This window comes from Myxine glutinosa, chromosome 4 (assembly GCF_964187855.1).
Source record: "Myxine glutinosa chromosome 4, kmMyxGlut1.1, whole genome shotgun sequence".
Taxonomy (NCBI): Eukaryota; Metazoa; Chordata; class Myxini; order Myxiniformes; family Myxinidae; genus Myxine; species Myxine glutinosa.
The window spans coordinates 92,752,354-92,774,549 of record NC_136264.1 but is presented as its reverse complement, the minus strand read 5'-3'; the positions used below and the strand labels follow the sequence as shown (position 1 = coordinate 92,774,549).

General features: G+C 42.6%; 1 protein-coding gene across 3 annotated transcripts in view; it reads left to right on the top strand.

The window, feature by feature from the left end:
* Positions 1-22,196, top strand: part of FANCD2 (FA complementation group D2) — a 340,198-nt gene that overhangs the window by 279,576 nt on the left and 38,426 nt on the right. For all 3 annotated transcript variants that reach the window (XM_078776144.1, XM_068112928.2, XM_078776145.1), the window contains 6 exons: positions 2,156-2,278; positions 3,097-3,190; positions 3,391-3,462; positions 6,688-6,726; positions 8,818-8,892; positions 14,261-14,335. In XM_078776144.1, coding sequence (XP_078632270.1) covers positions 2,156-2,278; positions 3,097-3,190; positions 3,391-3,462; positions 6,688-6,726; positions 8,818-8,892; positions 14,261-14,335 — 478 coding nt within the window. The remainder of the gene's footprint in view (positions 1-2,155; positions 2,279-3,096; positions 3,191-3,390; positions 3,463-6,687; positions 6,727-8,817; positions 8,893-14,260; positions 14,336-22,196) is intronic.

Genomic DNA, 22,196 nt, shown 5'->3' with positions numbered 1-22,196 from the left:
GGTTGAGGGGGTATTTTCCATATATCGACCTTACTACAAGCCTCAGAATGGCAGGACTTCACATGCTGAGCGGTCCCATCACAAGCTCCTCAAGAAGTGGAGCTGGTCTCACGACGTCCAGGGCTGCAATTCCCTGAAGCCTATGTGGTCCTTGGAAGTACCACAACCAGGATCTGGCGACTGGCTCGTCACCCCCGTGGTCTGGGGTGCCATCCCCTGGTCTGGGATGCAGCGCCTGGGAACTGGGGTGCCGCGCTTGGGGTCTAGGGTACCGCGCTCGGTATCTGGGGTGTACCGCCCTCAGAGTTCTGGGTGCCAACCTTGGGGTTTGGGGTGACACCCCTGGAATTGTTGCTCATGTTACCTCCTGGTCCTGTCACACCTGGACATTCTGCCATGACCAGGCCTACGCAAAAGGCTAAGCCTGCCTGCATACTCGGCGGCCTGGTAGAGGGTTGCTGTGGACCACAGTCTGATTAGGACCCCTGGCCCCAGATCAGAAAGAGCAGCTAGGATTTTTACTTGAGCCAGCCTTTTCCATGGTTGTACCTACCAGCCATGATGTCCCCTCCCCCCTCCCCCCTCCAGATTTCCGTGTCCCATTTGGCAGGCGCAACTGCTCAAAAGCAACCTGCCTCCTTTTTTCTTGAATACAGAGTCAATGATTGTGGAAGAGCGGGAACACAGAACGAATCAGGACGCAACATAACAAAATGAACTACAGAAAGAGAAGGGGAAACACCAACAGCAGGGCCGAGGGAGAAAATAAACAGAGACCGACAACAATGGATATGCGGGTAAGGTAGGGGAGAATGCGGGGGATGGACAACATGGATACAGAAGAAAACAATTTGGGGTATGGGGTTAACTGGTGTCGAAAATATAATGGTTTTGGATGAGGGATGATCTGAGATGGTGATGTGAACAACTATCTTGAAAACCGAAAGGGAGGAATGAGATTGAAGAGGATGTGGAAGTTGGTTCCACAGGTGGGAAATATGAATGCAGGTGAACAGTGATTCTGGATTTTGGGAGTTTCATTAGAAGCGGGTTGCTGGTGGACCACGTGAATCCTGCAGATACCTTGGGAGGGGGGCAGGCGGTTGGGCAAGCACAGAGATCGCAGGAGGGGCAGGACCAGAAAAGAGGTGGAAGAAGACAAAGAGACTATTGATCTGTCTGTGATTGAGTAATGATAGGCCCATAGACTCAGCTTCATTGCCGGAGATTCCAATGATCTTGAAAGCCTTGGTTTCCACGGTGTCAAGCTGAGCAAGGTGTGAGGCAGGGAGCCAGCCCAGGAGGGAGAGCAGTTTTCCATGAAGCTGCGGATGATGGCCTTGTCAGTGGATAGGAATTCAGGTGTGCTAAGGAAGGACTTTGTACGATGGAGGATGCTCAGTTAGCGTCTGGCTTTGGAGGCCAACGATGAAATGTGGTTTGTCCAAGAAAGACCATAGCTGATCGTGAGACCCAGGAGTTTGAGTGACTTAAGTCTTTGGCATGACTCTGCGTGGGACGGGGTTTGAACCGCCGACCGCGCAGACCCAGAGCGGACCACAAATTAATTATGTGACATTAATTATACTAAGATTGGCAAAAGAAAGTATCTTGGCAAAATTCCTGTCCTTTGGCTCATCAGGGAAGCTTCGAGGTATTGGGGATAGAGGGATACATGGACATTGGTGGGACTGGTAGATTATTTAGGTGTGTACTGTGTATTGATTGATGATTGAAAATATGTATAGTGAGTGTGATGTCTTTGAGAGGGTCTCATTAAAAAGGTGAATGTGCTCTGTATTTGCCCATTCCTCACTCGACAAACCTCCACCTTCCCCAAAATAAAAAATAAATACCCTCATGATGTCCCGATGCCTACCCCCACAGTTCTCATTCCTACCACTCCTCCATTCCCTGTTGTACTAAGTCTATAAACTGATACATTCAAATGAATGTGTTGATGAAGCGCAGGCATGATGTGCCCTCCTGTGTCCACGTTCCTTGTACATCCTTGTAACAGCTGGTAGTTAACACTAATAGTAATAACACACCGTTTTCTGACCGACAGGGGCATACAAGTTGTTTGCATCGTTTAAATGCGAGAGACTTTGCGATATATAAATGATTTTAGTGGAGATACTTGCCTGCATTGCAGGGTGTACCTCGACTATTGTGAAGATGTGTTTGCCGTCATTGAAGATATTGCTGGGAAAGCAGTTCCTGAAATCCTACATGCAGATAAAGACAGCAGTTCCCCTAGCTATCCCACCTTGACCAGGTTCGTAAATATATGGCGTTAGGTGAGAGATTGGTATCCATATTATGTTTGGAACTGGGTGCCGGGTGGGGGAGGGAGGGAAGGGGGAAGGGGAGGGGAACAGGGAGGAGGGGAGGAGAGGGGGGGAGGGGGAGGGCAGAAAGGAGGGGTAGGGGGGAAAGGGAGGAGCATGGGGGAAAGGGAGGGGGAGGGGAGGGTGGAGGAGGATGGGGAAGGGGTAGGGCGGAAAGGAAGGCGTAGGGGGGAAAGGGAGGGGGGGAGGGGGAGAGGAGGGGAAAGGGGAGTGGGGGGAGAGGGTAGGGTGGAGGGAGGGGGAGGGGGGAAAGGGAGAGGGAGGGGGGAGGAGGAAGGGGGAGAGGGGGGGATGGGAGGGGGGAGGGGAGGGGAAGGGGGGGGAGGGGATGGGAGAGGGAGGGGGAGGGATGGGAGGGGGAGAGGAGTGGGAGGGTGGGGGGAGGGAGGAGGGGGGAGGGCGAGGGGAGGGGGGGGAGGGGTGGGGAAGGGGTAGTGGGTTGTACTTTTAACTTTTGCAATGCCACATAATGAGAGCCGCTGTTGTTAAAAATGGTTCATGATGTTTGTGTTGACGGATTATCCCTCACACCTTCCCTTACCCCCACACCCCCATCGATCGTGTTGAAATTCCCAATTAACTGAACACCACGTGATTGATTTCAGTCCTCCTGATTTTCATGATGACCCTAAAAACCAGGGAGAACCTGCAGCCACTAAAATCTAATTAATACTGCAGCATTCGTTCCTGTCTCGCAGTGACCCCGAGCTACCAGCACGTGTGACAAATGTCTCTTCACTTTCAGGCTGACATTCTCCATCTTCTTCCGTGCTATGTTTGCTGCCCTGCAGAAGGCCTTGAAAAGCATTCCGGGTGAAAAGACGAGCGACTCTACTGAAGTGAGTGCCTTAACGCTTGTTTTCAAATCCATGTCGATGCACCGTGAATATGGCGGATATCATTTTGTGGATTTTTTGTTTGTTTTGTTTGTTGAACACGGGAAGCATTGTTGTTTAATGCCTTTTTTTTAATGCGAGAATTAATTAATTTTAAAATGTCAGTGAATGGTTCAGGTATCAAGAAAGTCGTTTTGTTTCAGGAGCAAATGAAAAAGATCCTCGCATGGAATGTTGCTGTTCAAAATTTCCACCTATTGGTCAACTTGGTGAAGGTATGTTTCATGACTTGACCCAAAAAAAAATTTTTGACAAGTATGTTGATCGTGTGTGTGTGTGTGTGTGTGTGTGCGTGTGCGTGCTCGTCTGCTCACTGGTCGAGTTTGTGGTCCGACAAAATCCTATATATTTTTGAGGTCAAAAGGTCAACATAGGCCAAAGATACACCACTTTTTTCAAATTTCTAAAATCCTCAATTTTCATTCGATTGACTTGAAATTTGAATTGGATTTTCATATAAGCTAACTGAATTCAACAACCAACTATTTTTGAGATCAACATAGGCCAAAAGGTCAACATAGGCCTAAGGTCAACCACTTTTTTCAAATCTCTAAAATCCTCAATTTTCATCCGATTGACTTGAAATCTGAATAGGATTTGCGTATCAGCTTACTGAAACCAACCACCAACTATTTTGAGGTCAACATGGGCCAAATTTCTAAAATTGTCAATTTTCATCAAATTAACTTAAACTTTGAAGACGATTTGCACATCAGGTCACTGAATTCAACCACTAATTATTTTTGAGGTCAAAAGGATGCTCTACTGAGTGCCATTCTACTTTGTTCTGTTTTGCCAAGGGTCGCTCTGAGTGATTTTTCGTGTGTGTGTGTGTGTGTGTGTGTGTGTGTGTGTGTGTGTGTGTGTGTGTGTGTGTGTGTGTGTGTGTGTGTGTGTGTGTGTGTGTGTGTGTGTGTGTGTGTTTTCACGCGTACATGCCTACAGGCCACAATTTCAAACCGATCTTCACGAAACTTCACCAAATGGTGGAGTTCGTGGTCCGACTAAATCCTATATATTTTTGAGGTCAAAAGGTAAACATAGGCCAAAGGTCAACCGCTTCTCTTCGAATTTCTAAAACCCTCAATTTTCATCTGATTGACTTGAAATTTGAATAGGATTTACATATCAGCCAACTGAATTCAACCAACAACTATTTTTTAGATCAACAAAGGTCACAAGGTCAAAATAGGCGAAAGGTCAACCACTTTTTTCAAATGTCTAAAATCCTCAATTTTCATCTGATTGACTTGAAATTTGAATAGGATTTTCACATCGGCTTACTGGCAATTACATTCAACCACCAATTATATTTGAGGTCAACATAGGCCAAAAGGTCAACATAGGCCAAATTTTTAAAATTGTCAAATTTCATCTGATTAACTTAAAATTTGAAGGCGATTTTTCTATCAGGTCACATAATTCAACCACCAATTATTTGTGTGGTCAAAAGGATGCTCTACTGAGTGCCATTCTACTTTGTTCTTTTGCCCAGTGTCGCTCTATGAGTGATTTTTCATTTTTTTTTTGTTTGTTTTTGCACTGTAAAAACCAATCTCTGTGCACAGAGACTCTGACCCTAAAGAGAATGTGATGACCTTGATGTTCAAATATCTGGAGATCGCAACATGGCGAAAGGACAACCAATTTGACATTTTGCTTGAGCAAAGACTCAGACAGGGTTTGACACACTTTGAAAAGTACCTGTACATCTGCAGCGAAGTATGTGTATCTGTTCATGATCCAGTTTTGTTGTTTTCAATTTCTTGATGAAGGTAAAATTTATTTTTGTTCCTAAGTTTTAGGATTATGATTAGTCATAAAAAAATTGACATACTGAGCACAAAACATACTGAGCACACTGATGGCTTGGCGTTTAATTGTCACTAGTTTCCGAGAAACTGCACCACGTGAAGAAAAAAGGAACCACTCTTACTACAATATGTTTGTTTCATGGATGAGAAATATACAAACTCGAACGGCACTTGGTATAGTGCGTATCTCTGCCAGGCTGAACAGTTTACGTTAGCAGTGAAACCATAAGGTAGCGGGGAAAAAACAAATAAGCAAATAAGTAAACAAAGAATCACTCTAGTAAAACGAATGTAAACTCTAAGAAAATTTGCTTGTGTATTTCGGCTGTTTGAATATATCAAAGAAAGCATATAGCAGCATAACTACATTGAATTATTCATTGCTTTTACAGTGCACTGCAGTTATCACAGTGCAACTACTTGCGGTCAGTGATTAGACCTTAGCAATGTACCGTACATGCTGATATCTTGTAAAAGCCTACATCTGGTCATTCTTTAGCAGTGCATAAGGCAGCAAACCAATTACATGTAATCAAGCAATTAATGTGCATGCACGAGACAGATCCAACCAATTAAACAACAACACAACAAAACTAGCATCTTTGTATGACATGTACGTATACAAAGTGAGCTTGAAACTGGCCCTTACATTTTTTATATATATATATATATATATACAGTATATATAGTCATACAGGTAGGAAAGCTTTTTTTAATGCCAAAAGATGCAGTCTTAGTAATTCAAAAGGTATGCAAATGAGGTACAGATGTTGGCATGAAAATATGCAAAGTCCAACCCTACATCCTTTTTGATGGAATTGGCTGGTGTATTAAATAATCAGTTTGATCTGATTGATTTACAGGAGTCACTATTCTTTTGGAAGGGAAGGCAGCATGATTGGAGGGGAAGGCAGCGTGAGGGGAGGGCAAGGCAGCGTGAGGGGAGGGCAAGGCAGCGTGAGGGGAAGGCAAGGCAGCGTGAGGGGAAGGCAAGGCAGCGTGAGGGGAAGGCAAGGCAGCGTGAGGGGAGGGCAAGGCAGCATGAGGGGAAGGCAAGGCAGCGTGAGGGGAAGGCAAGGCAGCGTGAGGGGAAGGCAAGGCAGCGTGAGGGGAGGGCAAGGCAGCGTGAGGGGAAGGCAAGGCAGCGTGAGGGGAAGGCAACGCGAGGAGAGGGGAAGGCAAGGCAGCGTGAGGGGAGGGCAAGGCAGCGTGAGGGGAAGGCAACGCGAGGAGAGGGGAAGGAAAGGCAGCGTGAGGGGAGGGCAAGGCAGCGTGAGGGGAAGGCAACGCGAGGAGAGGGGAAGGGAAGACAGCGTGAGGGGAGGGGAATGGAAGGCATGTACATTGCAATATTTTCCCACAGTTTATCACAACCATTGCTCGCCCTTTGATCGGTGTTGTAGCATTTGGTTTTTCTGTCAAAATTTGGATCGGTCCGCATTTCAACTTCAGCGTTTGCCGTAATCATCAAATTCCATTATTTAGACAGGAATTTAAACATGTTTAACACCGGTAATGCTAGCATTCTCAGGTGCTGATTTGGTTGACTTGCATGAATGGGCTTAAATTAGTTTATTTTAAAAGTGCTCTCTTGTCTGTCCTGTTTGTTTATTTTATTTCCCACAGATATTTGATGGACGAACTTTCCTTTTCACCACTCTCAAGGTCGGTAAAAGTTCTGAGCTTTTTTCTTTCCTTTTGACCGTGTGTGGCTTTATTTTGATTCGTTTATGAGGGCGAGGTTCTTCTTCGTTTGTATGCAGCACAATGCTGCGGGATAACATCCTCAGCTGCTGGTTATTGCAGGAATTTGGAATTTGGCCATGGTACCGGCGATAGCTCGCCTACTCTTCGCGAAGGACACAATGGAATATTTAACGTCCACTAACGAATGATAACAGACAGGACACCCGTTTAATGCCCATCCGAGGGACGGCACGACACACATTGATGAATCACCCTGCCTGTAAAACACCCAACGGGATGACCGTATATAGTTGGGTTGGAATTCGAACCTCGGCTTGACAGTTGTGAGTTTGTGTACCTGTATGCCATCCTGCCAGCTCGGGGCAGAGATGGAGTAGTGCAAGAGCACTGACCGAATTGAGAACAACCATCCCGAAAGGAGTAGTACAAGAGCATTGACCGATCCATTACAAATGGCAGACAAGTTCATCAGTCTGCTGATAAATAAATTGCTGATAAATAAAACGATAAAAGCCTGCACAATATCTGCCATTCATTCAGACTTCATGTTATTATAATGTCATGTAAATTGAAGCCTTACATTCAGTCCAGTTTCATGTTGCTTCCCATACATCAAAACAAATATGACTTTTAGGTTACTGGGTCGTTTCTCAGTGTGTACCGATAAAACGGCACATCCATGTTGTTCATCACTCTTCTTTAATCAACAACAAAACAACAACCACCGTTTAGAGGCCATTTTTCCCCGCAAAGCGGGGGTTGGCCTTTTCGGGGACCGTGGTAGTTGTTGTTTTTTGGTCCCCTTTTTGAAGCGATGTTTTACGGCCGGATGCCCTTCCTGACGCCAACCCTTTTTGCCGCCTTCAACGACAAACAGGGAATTACCAGTGAACTGGTACTCAATTAGCCGACCTCGGAAGGATGACAGGCTGAGTCAACCCCCCTGGCATTAATTCGGCGATCGACCGAGATTCGAACCCAGGATCCTAGGATCCTAAACCGGCACCCTAGCCGCTAACACCAGGATTAAACAACACCCTTCCTCGGCTACTCAGTTTGGTCGGACGGCCAACTCTAGGAAGAGTCTAGGCAGTTCCATATTCTTTCCATTTCCTAATATTGGAGCTCACTGTGCTGTTGGGAACTTTTAACACGACTGTAGAGATTGTTTGATACACTTCCCCAGATCTACGCCACCTCACAATGCAGCGCACGTATGATGGGCCGAATGGCCTGCTGTACCAAAGTTCCTTGTAAGGAATTTACAAAGTTCCTTGTAAATCTTCTTTAATCGATCTGTTATTTTTCTTTTGACTCTTTCTGAAATAATTCCATCCAGTTTTTTTTTGGTTTGTTTTCTTTGTTTTCTAATGCTACGAATACGGAACACCAGAATACTCTTAACACTCCCTCTTACTGTGGCTGAAGCGTCTCACACTGTGTCTGCTGGTTTCTATGCAATCTTAAAATGTCAACATAACCTGCGGTCTGACTCTGCCTTAAACGGCGCAAATATAAAATGCCCTTTTAGAGTGATTTATTCCAACCCGAAATGGGACGTGCACATACTTTGTCCCAGCACATTTTATTCAATTGTGGATCGTGTCGTTTTGCGAGTCCCGGCTTATCGAAAAGATCAGAGGCACGGTTGTTCAGGGCCATCTACATTTGATTTATATGCATGTGGAGAAAATCGGGACATTGTTTCTTGTGCGATTTGCATTCCACCCTCTTAAGATATCTCTTCACTGTCAATTTATAAAATGCAAAAAAAGACCGCACACAGAAATTGTAGCACGTTAATTGTCTGGCCCAGATGCCGATTAATTTCCTCTGCTTCTACTAAACACCATGTGCTATGCATGATACTCAAATTAAAAAATATCATGCATATCGCTGTATGATTAATGGCTTGTTTTGGGCACAAAATATGTTTCTGCATTACAGTCGTGAGCTGAAGTTTAATTCTAATAGGTTTCTGTAATTGAGACCCACTGAAGTCTTCACCAGAGAGTGTCTTTAAATACAAATCCTGTTCTGTCCCTGTAGCATGGAAGACTGTTTGTGGAGACATTTCAGAAGCAGGGAATGCCATTATTGGATTTGTCATTCAAAAAGCACAAGGTAAGTTTTTGTTTGTATTTTACCAGCAGGTTATCATCAGCACATTACATACATTTATTCAAATCGGGTTCACCCGTTTGATATTCCCATCTGAACTGTTGTCTCAGGATGTTGGATCTCACTCTCGAATCCCAAGCCGATGTCCATGTGATGAATGTAAAAGTATGCTGATCTCGTACTTTGTCATTGAGATCCCTCATGAGCCTTTGCCATTTTGATTTTTTTTTTTAAACACAGACATACACACAGGTACGCACACACACAAACACACCTGTGTCTTTATATGGAAATGCAAGGGCTCAAACAACCAGATAATCTTATCTTATCCAGGGGATAAAGATTCAGGTTCTAATGTTATTACTATTGCATGCTCTTTAAAAGGGACAATATTCCAAGCAATCTTTATCCAGGATTCTGGGCTGCACGTCAATTATTTACTTGCACCACTTTACTTTTTATTCTCTGCTCTAACTTTGGAATCACATTTACATTAATGGGACTTCATTTGAGGATGCTTCAATATAGCCAGCACTTACAAAAGGCAAAAAGCTTTTTTTTAAACTGCAGATTCATTTTTGTGGTGATTTATCTTTATTTTGATGGTAACCGTCATGTATGACCACATGTTTTCTTCTTTAATGCACGTGCTCAAGATCATAATGGGAGAAATTGAGATAACAAAGAAGTTGGAACAGCACATTATTGTGAAGTTTTTGCATTGAAGTGCTAATGAAAGTTGAAGTTGAAGAAGAAGTGCTAATGAAAACCATTTATTGAAACCTGCAGACAACTGGCTGTACAGTGTGGTGATTATTTGCTGTCAAGGATATTAATATTACAAAGCACTTTGGGGGCAATTGTTTTGACAAATGAAGCTATTAATGATGTCTTGCACTGGTGGTAAACTCATCCCAAATAATTTTACATTGAAGATATATGAAAGCTTCCACTCTGATGGGACAAGCATGCTTGTAAAACACTGATAGTAGCGTTTTTTCCCTTTTAAAACATCAATATTCGTCCAATTTTCTTCCTATCGTTTGCAACGGAGTCTTGAACAATCTTAATGACTATGAAAAATGAAATTACATGTTGAGTTGGAGCTAAGGTGAAGCCATCAGGGTCTGAATGAACTTTATATTGTAACCGTGAGATTGAAAACAGGCCTATTTTCACTTATAATACATTTTTGTTGTCTAAACATGCAAATTTCCATCTGATTCATTCTTCCAGTTTGTTGCAACCGAGTCTTAAACCATTTTAGCTAATGCGAAAAATGAAATCAGATGTCAAATTAGAGTTAAGATAAGCCTGAGCATTATAAACTTGCATTTATCATCGCGAAAGTTTTAGTCATACCATGTGATTTTAAACAACCCATCCAATTTTTAAACATTAATAAAATCAAAACCTGAGCCTTACAGCAATATTTACATTGCTTTTTAGGCCATAGATCAGGGGTTCTTAACCTTTTTCCCTGTCAAGACCTCCAACGGATTCCCCACGATGTCCCCATGCCCCCTTTGCCAGACTGTTGACTGACCAAGTCGCACCGAAGGTGCGCATAGCTAGGGGGGACTGGGGACATGTCCCCCTAGAATTTTTTTGATTTCTCGGTGCTCTGTGGTACATTCTGAGGGGTGTTTTTACTTTAATTGCCTATTTATTTGATGAAAACTGGTAACGTATTACCCAGAAAATGGGCCACGTTCGGGGATCCGTGCCTGATTACCAGTCCCATTTGGTTCCAGTGTGACTTCAAAATATCTCAATAGTTTCGTTTTACATATGGATAATTAGGAACAGAATAGGAAAGAAAATCATTCGGATTTTATCCCTATTTATTTATTTGCTTGTTAACAAAGAAACAAAACAAACTAAACTAAACTAAAACATGCAAGTTTTATGCAAGCCGTTTTACTAATCTAGTGAGATTGTTGCTGCTGTTTTTGTGCAATCAGAATATGGAATCGGGGCATAGTTCGTGACAACGCCACTTGCATATCATCGGACACATCAAGTCGATTTCTCCACTTTGATTTCAGGTTCAATAATGCAGAGAAACTTGTTTCACAGAGATACGTAGTTGTGAAGGGAACCAACACATTCATTGCCCTCTTCGCCAAGCTAGGGTAAGCTGCTATCTGCTCACACCAAAACTGCTTAAAATCCAGCCCAGCCTTTCCGAAATCAGCTTTATATATTTATTATATATTTAAAGTTGATATTTCATTGAATTTATTACAATTTATTATTATAATTTATTACGAGTCCCATACCCCCAGATTTTGGTCCCCGCACCCCCAAGGGGTATGGCTACCCCAGGTTAAGAACCCCAGCCATAGATTAACTGCAGCCAGCGAAGTGACAAAATAATCTGGCCAAGTCATAACTGTAGATCCAATCATAGTCCTCTGTAAAAGCTGGCTGCCAGCGGTTTATGTACTCAACCTGAGCAGGATACTGCTGCTAGTTTTGGCTGGTATTTGAATATTAAATGTGCAAGTTTAAAAAGACAGATTTTACCTTTTGTGTTTGTATAAAAATAAAAGTCTGCTCATAAACTGTTAAGGAGGTCTGTGTATTATTTGTTAAACCTACAATCTATCAAATTGATCCTTGAATCAACTGAAAACGAGATGTTTCCACTTTGTTGCTCACCACATGCTGCATGTATGCTCTTGTAATGAACACTCCGTCAATGTGTGACTCAAGCTAATCAGTGTGCTCAGCACAACTCGGACCTTGTTGCACTTGGTGAATACACCTATTTTTCACTCAACGGATACTTGCTTTCACACGTGTGGAAAACCCTGATTAAGTAGTGGTTCCACTGCCACGGGTTTCATTTCTGTGCATTCTGTGGCAATTTCACCGTCGTGCCACACCATTTGTATCATGATTTTTTATTTCTTCTGCCTATGGTCCTGCGCTTTACGAGCAGTACCCCGCCGTTCTGTTGGGAAAATTGTGCATCATCTAGGAATGTTGCAGTATTGGCTTTGTTGCTCTTGGCTGTGCAAAAGAAAAAGAAATAAAGGAGACGTTTCACAGATCTGTCCTTATCCCCTTGCTGCATGGTCTCCCACAAACACATCGATTTGTTGTGTTGCGGCGGTGTTAATTTTCTCCGTGTATCCCGGAGCAATGCGTTGGTGAGCCGGACATATGATAGCATATTCTAATACAACTCCTTCAAAAGGTTTAGGGTCAATGCAATCAATCATAGTTTTGAGCAATTTATTAAAATAAAGCATCTTTAAGTTTGTTAAATTCAGTTTATTTATGCATTTTTTTTTGTTATTGAATACCTGGAACTCTAAAAATTAAATAGGTGCAGATCAAAAAGGGCAAGCTAATTTGTTCACTGCTGTTTCTACATTGGAAAATTGTTTATACACCACCTATAATTTACATGTAAATACCTGTATTGAAGTATTGGTCAGATGTCACTTCACCCTGCAAAGCCTTCTCTGCTCTTAACACCATAATGGGTCACATCATGCATAATGAGCTTGGTTGAAAACTTTTTGTACCTCCGCAGCTGAAGGCATTGTTTTTGTTTTTGAGACATTGTTTTGGGGTTTTCCTTCCGTACATGTGTGCATAGCAGATTTTCTTGTCCACGATAACGCGTGAACCGCTGAAGGGGATTTTCACCAAACTTGGTATAATTATGGACTCTGATACTAAGATTAACTGATTAGATTTTGAGGTCTACGATCATGTAACTTTTAATTGAAAATCTTTCTTACCACAATAACTTGTGAACCACTGAAGGGAAAACCATACTTGGTGCAAGTATGACCTGTAATACAAAGATGAATCAATTACATTTTGGGTTTGAAAGATGGAAGGTCAAGGGGCATGTGCCCTTTAATTGAAAGTCATTTTCTTACTGCAATAACTTGTGAATCAATGAAGGAGTACAACCAAACTTGGCAGAAGTATGGGGTGTAATACAAAGATGAACATGATTGGATTCAATTTTGCATGCAACGGGTCAAAGATCATGTGCCCTTTGAGAATCATTGTGCAGACTATAACTCGAATTTGAAGCATGTGATGTTCTCTCTCTTCTACCTATCTCTTTTGTCTCTTTCTCTCGTGACCTTCAATTTTTTATGTGACCTTTAATTGATATGAAACATAACAGTGGGTTGACATTTCACATGGACAGAGGCATATCCATCGACGCATTCACGTTGAATTACATTTTCTAGTTAAATGATATTTTGGACATTTTCTTTTTTCACTCATTTTATTTGCATCATGTGCGCATGTTTAAAATGATCTGATTTTTATTTTAAATTAAATTCCTGCTGTTGAATGCAATTTGTCGTCTCTTTTTCGAGCTGGATGTCACGTGACTGTGCTCATTAATCCATCACAACCGTTCAAACCAAATTGAATCTCGAACCCCAGGCAGCCAGTCATACATCACACACAACCCAATTTTAGCCATTCAGGTTCTCTCATCAATGATTTTATTATTGGGTAAAATCTCGAGACAAGTGCTGGGGTTAAGCAATAATATGGATTTGTGTTTTCATTTGTATGTAATAACCTGCAATGATCAGTCACTTAATCATTGTGAAAAGTTAGGCACGAAGGATAAATTGCTATCATTAAAGAGCAATGTTCTCCATTTTCACTTGTTCATTAATATTTCTTGAAATACCAAAATATTGTTTAACGATGAAGTAACTTTATACCATTGTAATGAAAAATAGTTCGTGCCAATACAAAGATACACATTTAAGACCGTAAGGTAGTCCAAGCGAGAGTCAAAATATTTTCCCTTTTCAAGAACGTCTATTCTGACGACTTCGGAAGCCACATGCCGCTGGCAAGAACATGTGACAGTGGCTGAAAATGACATATTAAAGGACTAACATATGTGCTGAGTTTCGCTTGTTCAAAACACCCCTTTCTGGTTGTTAGGGGGTTGGAAGGGGGGAGGGGGTCTATTTTATTTTTACAGATGATGTCATCAGTATATCATTTGTGGTGCATGTTTAAACATCTAATGTTATATCTTCTTGTAGATATTTACACCAGAAGTACAAATGCTGTTATTTGGGATTTCAGCAATAAATAAGAACCAAACTTCATTTTATGTCGATTCACCAAAACCATCACAAGGCCTGTGTACGCCGGAGTGTGGGCCATTGTTGTTCCGAACAGCGCGTTCTGGCTTAGATTGCATGCACACTCCTTGGTTAAGCCACTCAATAATTCAATGTCTGGAATGCAAAATGTGTGATTACCTGACATTCTCTTTTCCAAGTTGCTTGGAGTGCATTTTGATTTTGGTTTGCAAACTAGCTGTTCACTTATTCATTTGCACGCGTGCTCTCTCTGGCAGGACGAGGTACACAACCTGCTGAAAAGCCTGCAGCAAAGTACGAGGCAGCTACACCATATGTGTGGTCATTCCAAGGTGAGTCGTTCTGGATGTATCACACAAAGCCTGCCCCCTCCATATGACCACATGCTCATAATACGTCAAAGCGTTGCCATCGGTGGTTTTCAGTTTGCTCTGACTTGAATGCTAGCTTTGTATTGCAGTGTACTTGAGTGAATTAAGTTACCTTTTAATGTGCACCGTGCTGCTTTGTGCAGTTTGCTATCGGTTGTTTTTAAAAAGGTAAAAATCTTTTAAAAGAAGTAAAAAGATAATCTGGAAAAAAAGAAAAAAAAAACATTCATCAGCTATTGACTTTTAATGTCAGGCCACTTGCTCGTCACCACTGAGGTGTACAAGAAATTGAGCGTTTACCTTTTTAGCTCTGGAAAGATTTGTTTGGCTTTAGCACAAGTAGTATTTGGTGTTAAGAGTTTGTTATAAAGTTAATTAACCCTTAGATGCAGGCGTCAAAAATCCGACATAAATGCAGCCATTGGGCCTCGGAGGCCCAACGGATGTATTCGTGTTTTGTTTTTTTTAAATCGATTTTTTTTCTTTCATATCTTTTTTCAATCCAATTCGATGCTCATGGATGTGTATATGCTCAGAAAATATGAATCATTGATCCTATTAGTTGGAAGAATCCCATACAAGTAATGAATCTTTTTTGTTGTTGTTGCAAAAAATAATTTTTGTTCTTGGTTTTTCAACTTTTTTTCCTCTAACAAGTTGAGGCTCATGGAGGGATATTTGCTCAAAAAATATGATTCACTAACCCTTTTATTTAGAATGTATATGGCCACAACTGTCAAAAATCCTACACCTATGCAGCCATTGGGCCTCAGAAGCCTGACAAATGTATTCGTGTAAAGTTTTTTAATTTTCACATTTTTGTCACTGAATTATTTGTAACCAAGTTATAGGAGCATTTAACCTTTTGAGTACGGATGACGTCCAGTGCCGCAACCCGTGAAAAAGTTTTGTGTACAGATGACGTTACTACACGTCATCGACTATACCTATAAATAGATCGTCAGTACGTGGTTGCATTCCCGTAATGCAAAATTAATCCCGTACCGGGGGTATTTTTATATAAAAAAAATCCCGTACTCAAAGCGTTAATGAGGCTCATATCAAGAAAATAATGATATAACATAGTAGTACAACAACATTTATGCGGGGCCTTGAAGGCCCCAGGCCTGCATTCATGTCGAATTTCGGGTTATAAGTGAAGAATGAAGATTTTCTCACGAGTCTGAATGAAATTTTTATTTATTTCTCGCCACTGAATTTTGTTTAACAACATGAAAGTCGGTGAAAATGAGGCTCATTCCAAAAAAAATTGTACAGCATAGTTTTTGCAACAAAAAAACCTTGTGGGCATCCGAGGCCCAATCACTGCATCCAAGGGTTAATAATCCGTTTATTTCACTTCAACCTGCGACAAGGGTGTCAAAATTAAAAAATAATGCTAAAGGGGCAATCACTATTCAATCAGCATTTTTTTTTTATACATCCATGCCTGTTATAATAATGAAGAAAATGTTACTTTCTTCCATTATATTTTTATACAGGATCTTATTTGTGCTCCAAAATCGAGCCACGATCTGTTTATTTGTGCAAACCTCTTCGGGCTTTTATAGAGCCAAACGTTTTCATTTTCTCGGCATGGACATTCGCAAAAAGTGGAATAAAGCAATCATAGGAGACCAATGGAACAAAATTTGGGATAAATCCTTGATGGGTCTTTTGATCCATGGGGCATTTCATGTCGATTCAAAGATGTAAGACTGTTCCAATTGATTGTTTTCATCGATAAATGGTTTCCTTATTTTCCCTTCATCTAAGGAATTGATCATAAGTCTGTGATCGATGAGATGAAGTATTGTTCTTCGCAATAAGAATGCAACTCTGTTTGAAAAAGTTTATTCATGTGACATGTTGAAGCCATGTTTAGCCTGTTTATTGGCTTTCTGGGTGTTTATTCGACCAGCAACGACTGAAATTGTGGGTTATCTAATGCGCTAACTGATTGACTAATATTGACCGATGACAGCAACACTGCATGCTCTCGACAGTCATGGTGTCACATGATGACAACAACAACAATCAACAGGCATTTAAAGGCCATTCTCCCTGCTCGAGCGGGGGTTAGCGTTGCAGGCCCCATGACAATCTTCTCCATTTTGCCCTACTTTCTGCATCTCCCCTTGTTAACCCCCTTGCCTGCATTTCTTATTCCACCATCTTTAGCCAAGTCTTTCTCGGTCTTCCCCGTCCTCTACTTCCTTCTACATTCATTTCCATCATTCTTCTCAACCAGTCACTTTCATCCTTCCTCAACACATGACCAAACCATCTCAACCTGTTTCTCTTCACAGCATCCATCACAGGCTCTATTCCCATCATCTTTCGCAATTCATCATTTGTCTTCCTCTCTCTCAACGATACTCCGCTCATCCACCGAACCATTCGCATTTCCACCCTTTCCAGCCTTCGTTGCTGCTCTACATTCATGACCCATGTCTCGCTCCCATAAATCATAACACTTCTCACACATGCAGCATACACCTTTCCCTTCAGCTTCAACGACACTCCCCTCCTCGTCAGCACGCCACTCAGTTCCCCAAACTTCTTCCATGCACATCTCACTCCAGCAACCGATGCCGAATCTGATCCACCTTGTCCATTCAGCACGTCTCCGAGGTAGCAAAATGTTTTCACACCTTCCAGCTTCACGCCGACACATGTCACATGATGACAGAAATGAGAAAATCAGAATAATTATACCAGACTCGATGGCATAGATCCTTAGAGTGTCCGCTCTGAGTTTGGGAGGTCGGCGGTTCGATTTTGACCCTGGCTCCAGTCATACTAAGCACTTTATAAATGCTATCTGCTGCTAATTGCATGACTCGCAACTTTTGGAGGGTAGAGTTGTTAGGGGGGCAGGGCACCTCATGAGGGGGGCAGGGGAGGGGTAATGATTTCTCACTTAAAATTCTCCACTTATAAGAGAGAAAAGTGATGTCACAATTTGGCGTTTCTGGTACTCAAAGTGCCCCAGGAAGTTGTCACACAGTCACATTCCCCCAGGTCACCGGTTGTGTTTTTATAGTCAACTAAAGTGTTGTTTCATGTATTTGTCTGCATGTGTGTGTCGTTTGTGTTTCAGCTCCACATCAAGCATTAGTCCCTGCATGAAAGAAAAAAAACGCACCATTTTTCTCTATTGCACGTTGATAGAAAAATACAAAACTGAAATGAAGGACCATTGATCGATGATTGGTTGGTTTTACAAACCATCACCTGATGACCAATTCCAACCACAAAACATATAAATTATTCCCTTTTACAGATCGTTTTTAATATTCCAAAACACATCACATTGAGTGCTTTCAATTGACATTACTTGGCCTTTTAGCTGCAACAGTGGAACATCTTTGTGGTTTGAAGTCAGAATTACTCCTTCAGACGGGTAAAATGTCAACCTTTTCATGACGTTTATCCGTAAGACTTGAAAGGCTGATGAAAATTACATTTTGTGTGGGCATGTGTTTATTGCTGTTGATTGGTGTGCAAAAGCTAATTGAAATGGGATGAGCTCAAAATTTGGCAGAACATGACCAATAACATGTTGCAGAGCCAATGTGCTTCTTGTGTATTTAATTTACCCTCTTATTTTAATCCTTTAATTCCCATCATTTGCTTTTGGCTTTAATGGAAATGGCCACCTTTTGCCATGGCATAGGAAAAGCATGGCGTTCCATGAGCCTCGATTTTGAATACAAAATAAAAACTGTTGAGAATTAATTGGTGGATTGATGACGTTCCGATATTTTAAACAATGCAATACTGTATTGCTTACCTGTTGCTTTGGGTTTGGGTTTGGCTGTTTGGTATTCCCATCTGAACCTCTCACTCAGGGAGGGAGGAACCCAGGCTCAAATACCAAATGTTTGCCAATTATCTGCTGTCGTTGTAATACAGTACATGTATTATATTCTCATTCTCATTGGAATTTGCCTTGCCCCACTCCTGAAGGGATGAGGCAGTGTGTGTGTGTGTGTGTGTGTGTGTGTGTGTGTGTGTGTGTGTGTGTGTGTGTGTGTGTGTGTGTGTGTGTGTGTGTGTGTGTGTGTGTGTGTGTGTGTGTGTGTGTGTGTGTGTGTGTGTGTGTGTGTGTGTGTGTGTGTGTGTGTGTGTGTGTGTTTGTTTGTGGATTTTTTTCTTTTTCTTTTTTGTATACAAGATCGAGGCTCGTGAAAGCTAACATTAATCACACAGAAAGACAAACCGACACATAAAACATATAACATGGGGAGCGGTAGACAAGATGGGGCGAGAGGGGGAGGAACACAAACACAACATCTGAGAGCAGGGACGTCGAGAGATCTGTAGGAGGGAGAGGGCTTTGGGGGGGGGGAGGCATGGGAATGGGGGGTGGGAGAGGTATAAAACATATGGACACTGCCGGGACTTCCAGGAAAGAAGTTGGAATTTCAAACAAGGTGGATCTGGGGTGAATTGGTGGGGGTAGAAAAGATCAAGGTTTTAGATGGGGAAAGCTAAGAGATGGTGGTGAACAGCTGTTTTAAAGACCTGGAGGGAGGAGTGGGATTGAAGGGAGTGTGGGAGTTTGTTCCAGAGGCGGGAGAAAAGAGGAATGAAAGAGTGAAGGTTAGCAGAGAGCCGAGATTTCGGCAGTTTAACCATCAGAGGGTTGCTGGCAGATCTTGTGCGACCTGTAGGAATATTTGGGGGACAAAGCACAGAGAGAGCTGGGGGAGCAAGGCCGGAGAGGAGTCGGTAGAAGACAGAAAGACCACCTACCTGTCTGCGGTGAGTGAGTGAAAGGCCCTCGGAGATAGCTTCATCACTGGAGATTCCATTGATTCTGAACGCTTTGGTTTCAACAGCGTGAAGACGAGCTAAGTGTGAGGCAGGAGCACCAGCCCATAGGGGAGAACAGTATTCCATTGAGCTGCGGATGAAAGCCTTGTATGTGGTGAGGAGCTCAGGTGTGCCGAGGAAGGACTTCGCACGACGGAGGATGCCCAGTCGGCGACTGGCTTTGGAGGCCAGGTTGTAAATGTGGTTTTCCCAAGAAAGATCATGGCAGATAGTGAGACCCAAAAGCTTGAGCGACAGAACTTCTTGGAGAGGATTGTTGAGAAAGTAGATGGGTGGGTTGTCCAGTCGATCTTTTCGGAGAGACATAGTAAGAGTGTGAGATTTGTCAGGATTGAAAGACATGTTTGACCAGTTTGTGATTTTGTCCAGGTCTTCAGATCAACACGGATGATGTGGATAACAGGATGTGTGTGTGTGTGTGTGTGTGTGTGTGTGTGTGTGTGTGTGTGTGTGTGTGTGTGTGTGTGTGTGTGTGTGTGTGTGTGTGTGTGTGTGTGTGTGTTTTTTTTGTGTGTTTTTGTGTTTGTAAAAAAAGAAAAGAAAGTGAAAGCGGGGTTGTATGAAAGCGGTAAGGCAGAGGAAAGCTGTCATCAATGCCAGCAGTTATAAAGTGGCAGTTCTAGTTGCTCTTGTAATTGTAATTACACTGATGTTTGCTAATTTCTTGTCTTTCATGCAAGTTGCGTAGAAGCTCCTCCATGAGGCTTTGATCAATCAAACTGTTCCAAAGTAAATAAAACTTATTGATAAATAATTTAACATCATACTTTCCTCAAGCGTGTTCATAAATGATCAGCGGTACTTCAGATTATGCCACATCTTTGTCGAGGAACAAGCATCAGATAACTATTTTAATCCTGCAATCTGAAAATTTAGTTTTATTGCTCACTTTGCTTTGTAGTTTATTTTGCTCATCTGATTTTTGTTCACCCACACCAAACTCCCTACCCTGCTCGTTTGCCACCCACCCCCCTCTACTCCTATCCCCTACTCTGCCTTGCTTACCATATTGACTTGTCATAAGTACTGCAGTTGGTGCCACTGTGCCTGCCAAAGATTTTCCTTCAGGAGGAGGGGGTTTTACCATGTTAAAGAAATACTGTCGCGTTCCTGGCGATAAAAATCTCTCCAAGGAACGGATAGCCAATGCGAGCTTTAACTCCAAGGCGATGATCAAACAGCGGATTTTATTATATGTGGGAGGAAGAAAGAGAAGGGGTTGGGATGAAGGGTATTACCTGTCGATCCCACCGGCAGTCCCGAAGCCTGCAAAGAAAATAAACTCGAACAAAGACGGGAATTAGAATGTACAAAAATAACAGGTTTATTTGTCGGAAGGCCGGTAACAAAGAAATTGCACGATAAAATAACTAAATTTCCTATGTTGGGACATCCCCGCACCAGACTCGAAAAACAGAACAAAGGGATATATAAAAACGCAAATAATGGTGTGATTTAATAGGCACTTAGCTCAAATTGGCTGAAGTATCCTGTCAGGAATAGTGTTGGCCCCAAGCTCGCCGTCCGGACGCGGCTCCGTGCTTGGTAGGAAGAAAGGTCGCAGTCCGCTTCGTTCACCAGGTCGCGCCTATCGGCGCGGAGCAGGTCTCGTGGTCCGTCTTGAACGGCAGGCGCGCAGCATGCTTTCCAACCACGTTGGCAAAACACCAGCTCTTCCGCCTCGTCCCGGCCACCACTGGCAAGATCTCGGAACACGGCCGCCGCGATGAAGCCCAATGGAGAGAGAAATGTCAGTGCACAGCCGCCTCCCACCAAAGTCCAGAACCAAGAGAGACAAAATGTCCGCCGACAATTGTTTTTATAATCCCGGCTCTGACGTCATCCTCCTCCAATCCCCGAGCGCCTCACGCTCCAGGCTCAGCTCTCCACCAATCAACACGCAGTCCGCCTTTGTGACGCACTCCCCTTTCAATCAAAACCTCCCGCCCAATCACGGCCCTTTTGGGTGTGGCTCTCGGCCTGCTTGTCTTTGTGGCGATGCAGCCGCCGCTGTGCTATCGGCAGTGTTCATAACTGGCCTCCGGTTGGTTTTTATTGTCCATTAGTTGCAACTATTGGGAGATTTGGACTACGTGTCTGTGCTATGCCATAAGGGACAAAGGAATAGATACAGAGGTATGACGTACAAGGGATACTTAACATAATCCCTACAACTAGTTAACACCATGGCCATCCTCATATGATCACGAAGATACAACCTTAACCCGACATCCGGGCTAAACAACATACCTTGCAAATCTTCAGTTACAAATGGAATCCTTTTGCAGTGAAATGTATTTGTAAAGAACCGGTCCATACATGTCCGAGATATGGTTGCGGACGGACGCACGGACAGACGAGACCCAATCCATAAGCCCCCATTTTGGACTAAGTCCAACGGGTATTGTATTATGAACTAGAGCAGCACTCGGTAGAGCACATACCTCCATCAGGCGAAACAGTTTACATTTTGTAACTCACTAATAGGCAAGATCTGGATCTGGACTTGAACCAAACTGTAATCGGCTGGTTCTTGTCACCTACCCAACGCATCCACGAAGTTGTTTTTTTTCCAAATCCATCCAAAGCTTTTTGAGATATCCTGCTCACAGATAAACAGACAGACAGGGGTGAACACATAACATTTGTCTACCTTTGGTGGCAGAGGTAAATATCAATTTACCTTGCAAATCTTCAGTTACAAATGGAATCCTTTTGCAGTGAAATGTATTTGTAAAGAACCGTTTTAGTCCTGGTTCAAACTTAAAGCAATATTTTTTTGTTATTGGAGAAGGAAGATAAATAACCTTCCCAAGAAGTAATGGGTCATATACCGCTCTTACACTTGAATGAGACATAACGAGCTCAAAAATGAATATTTGCTTTTGTGCTAAAAAGCTGTAGATGAAGTGAATCAAGATCACCAAGAACCTTGAGAGGAAGGGCATTGCACAGCCTTACATCATAGGTTGCAAAACTG